Raw genomic sequence first — 3210 nt, 5'->3', positions numbered from 1 at the left:
CCCTCCCCGCGGGAGCGGGCAGGGCCGGATCCCCTCGTGCCAGGCTTCACGCCCAGCGAGGCGATGCTGCAGCCCGGGGGATGCGGGGCAGCAGGTCCCGTGCACCCGGGTGATGCTGCGCACCCCGAACTGGGCAGCCAGACCCCAAACACTCCCTGGGTCTCCCCGTGGGTTGAGCTCCCGGAGCGCGTCCCCCTGCCCACAGCCCTTTTGGAGCCGGTTTTTGGGCCGGCTCAGCCGGGGCCGGTGTCTCTTGGGCAGCTCAGCCGGCCGCGGTGCTGCCCTGAGCCCTGGCTTCCCACTTGCACCGGGATTAAACCAAGTCTTCTCTTAAGATGTATGTTGAGAGGCGCTGGCCGGAGTCCGGTGCGGGGACGGGGGCTGACTGCCAGCACTTAACCCCCCCCTCCCCAGCGCATCCGCAGTAATTAGCTGCCGTTTACCGTACAATAACCCTCGTGTGTTTGTGCTGCACCGTTAGCGTAAGCCACGGAGCTGGTTGGGGTCTGCAAGGTGTTTTATTCCCCTGGCCCCAGGGCCGGTGCATGCTCAGGGTGGACGGGGAGGGGAAGGCTCTGCTCCCGGGACACCCAGCCCGGCTTTAGGTGGGGCTCACCCCCCCATGAGGGACCCAGTGGATGTTTTGCAAGCACAGCCCTTGCATCCCAGCCTGTCCTCGGTACCTGCCTGGGAGCAGAGGGTGCTGCCTGAGCGGGAGGTGCTGCTGAGTGTCCGTCTGGCCCCAGGGCATGGCTGGGAGCAGCAGCTCGACCCCGCTCCCGAGGGAACGGTCAGCTGTGCCCGGCGGAAAGCATCCTTCCCTGCGAGACCCTGCATCCTCCTCATGCGTGGGTCGCAAAGCAACACCTCTGCCTCTCCCTGCCCACGATGCGAGTGGCTCGCGGGTCCAAAGCATCTGCTCGGCGCCTTCATCGCTGCTCAAAGGGGACCAGCTTGGCTGGTGATGGCTGGGAGCTCTCCCTCGCCCGCAGATGGGGGTGGCGGGTGGATCTCCGTGTCACCGGGGGCCAGCCCCAGCCCTCCCGCCCCGCCGGGCTCCCCGCTCCGTCCCCTTGCCGTCGGCTGTCCAAAACAAATTGATTTTATTTTTCCCTTTGTAAACAAAGGGGGAGAATCAACCGTCTCCTAATTTTAACCAGTACGTGAGGGACCAGGGTGCCATGACCGACCAGCTGAGCCGACGGCAGATCAGGGAGTACCAGCTCTACAGCCGGACCAGTGGCAAGCACGTCCAGGTGAATGGCAAAAGGATCACCGCCACCGCCGAGGACGGCAACAAGTTCGGTAAGGGGCCGGCGGCTCCCCGGAGGGGTGTACCCGCAGCCTGGGACAGACGTGCTCATGGGAGGGCTGGAAAAGGCCCGGGAAATGTCTCTTCCCAGAGGAGTTTTGCAGGGGAAATAGGGGGTGCAGGGAGGTTCTAGTTGTCCCAGCTGGCTGGTTTTATACCCAAAAATCCCCCAAATAACTCCCGTGAGAGCACGGCTCCCAACCAGCCAGCCCTGACCTCAAAACTTCCAAAATCATGCATTTCTCTGATACCATGCAGCATTTATAAGCCCTACGTTTAGGGCATGTGCTTTCTAATATCTTCCTGGCGTGAGACAGGAAACTTTTCCTGGAGGAGAATCACCCGATCCCGGCATCAGCCTCTTAAATATCCATTCATGGCGGGCAGCGCGGGCAGCCCACCCGGGGCAGAGCCCACCCCGGCTGCATCACCTTTCCCCGGGGGGGGTTTGCTGGGGAGCCCCAGCCCTGACGCCAGTGCTGATGGGCATCGCAGCCCCGCAAAGGCCAGGCTGGCATCCCCAGCATCTAAAAGCTTCGGGAAAGGCTTTTCAAAGCCGGGTGACCAGCGAGGCTGACTCACCACCTTTCCAGGTCTTTCCCTGAATTCTCCCTGCCAGCTCAGGCGCGGGCTGTTGGGAGCGCAGGACCCGCCGGGGTCATTGGTTTCAGTGTCGGCTCCCAACCTTTGCAGCCACCGCTGTGTTGTAGAGAAACAATGAGGATGAGGATAATTAACCCGCCGGGTGCTGGACTCGGTCTAGCCCTGGAGGGGAGACCCCATTGAATCACCGACAATGCGGATGTGCCGGGGAGGGGGGGGAGGAAGGGGCCGTTGCTCTCCCCGGCGCCTTCATCAAACGCCCGGTTTGACTCTGCTGGGTTTTAACAAAGGCCCTTTAGCATCATGGCTGGGGAGCATCCCCCGGCAAGGGCTGCCCTGCCCCGGCTGCGGGGGCTGGCCGTCCTCCTGGCCCCACCGGCGATGGGCAGGAAGGGAAGGGAGGGATGCCGGGGGGCGAGATGGAGGCAGGGAGAAGGAGACTGGGGTGGTTTGGATGCCAGTAGCCCGTGGGGGGGTGCCGCAGCCCCCGTTGGGACACTTCCCCCTTGCTCCCTTCCTCGCAGCCAAGCTCATCGTGGAGACGGACACCTTCGGGAGCCGCGTCCGCATCAAGGGGGCTGAGAGCGAGAAGTACATCTGCATGAGCAAGCGGGGCAAGCTCATCGGGAAAGTGAGTCCCAGCCCCCCTGCGCTTGCCCTCCGCGTGTCCCCGGTCCCCGGAGCTCAGCCCGGGCACCCCCCTGAGCAGCTGGAGCCGGGATGCTCGGCCAGGCTGGTCCCCGTGTCCCCAGTCACAGGGGCTGTGTTGGTGCAGTGGGGGGTTCTCCCTGCTCCCCCAGAAGCTGCCGGTCCCCCCTCTCCTCCATCAGCACCGTGCTGCTCAGCCCGGCTCCTGCAAGGAGAAGCCCCCAGGGAGCTGGTCCCGGTGCATTGGGGTCGGTGCCACAGTGAACGTGGCAGGGATGGGGTGGACTGGGCAGTGGCAGGGGGGTGGCAGCACCTTTTGGGTCCCATCCCCAAGCGCCCAGCCCCATCCCTGTGGGTGCTAAGCGCCCCTCTCCTCCTCCCGCAGCCCAACGGCAAGAGCAAGGACTGCATCTTCACGGAGATCGTGCTGGAGAACAACTACACGGCTTTCCAAAACGCCCGCTACGAGGGCTGGTACATGGCCTTCACCCGCAAGGGCCGGCCCCGCAAAGCCTCCCGCAGCCGCCAGAACCAGCGGGAAGCCCACTTCATCAAGCGCCTGTACCGCGGGCAGCTGCCCTTCCCCAACAACGCCGAGCGGCAGAAGCAGTTCGAGTTCGTCGGCTCGTCCTCCCCCACGCGCCGCA

General features: G+C 64.4%; 1 protein-coding gene across 1 annotated transcript in view; it reads left to right on the top strand.

Annotated features, from left to right (window-relative positions):
• The first annotated feature begins 622 nt into the window (after positions 1–622).
• Positions 623–3210, top strand: part of FGF17 (fibroblast growth factor 17) — a 2730-nt gene continuing 142 nt past the window's right edge. Inside the window, exons 1-4 of the mRNA XM_009286187.1 lie at positions 623–790; positions 1128–1305; positions 2440–2546; positions 2949–3210. Of these exons, the coding sequence (XP_009284462.1) occupies positions 623–790; positions 1128–1305; positions 2440–2546; positions 2949–3210 (715 nt within the window). The remainder of the gene's footprint in view (positions 791–1127; positions 1306–2439; positions 2547–2948) is intronic.

Source organism: Aptenodytes forsteri, unplaced genomic scaffold, assembly GCF_000699145.1.
Source record: "Aptenodytes forsteri isolate BGI_AS27 unplaced genomic scaffold, ASM69914v1 Scaffold168, whole genome shotgun sequence".
NCBI classification, from domain to species: domain Eukaryota; kingdom Metazoa; phylum Chordata; class Aves; order Sphenisciformes; family Spheniscidae; genus Aptenodytes; species Aptenodytes forsteri.
Note: the sequence above shows the minus strand (reverse complement) of the source record. Positions and strands in the feature narration are given on the sequence as shown.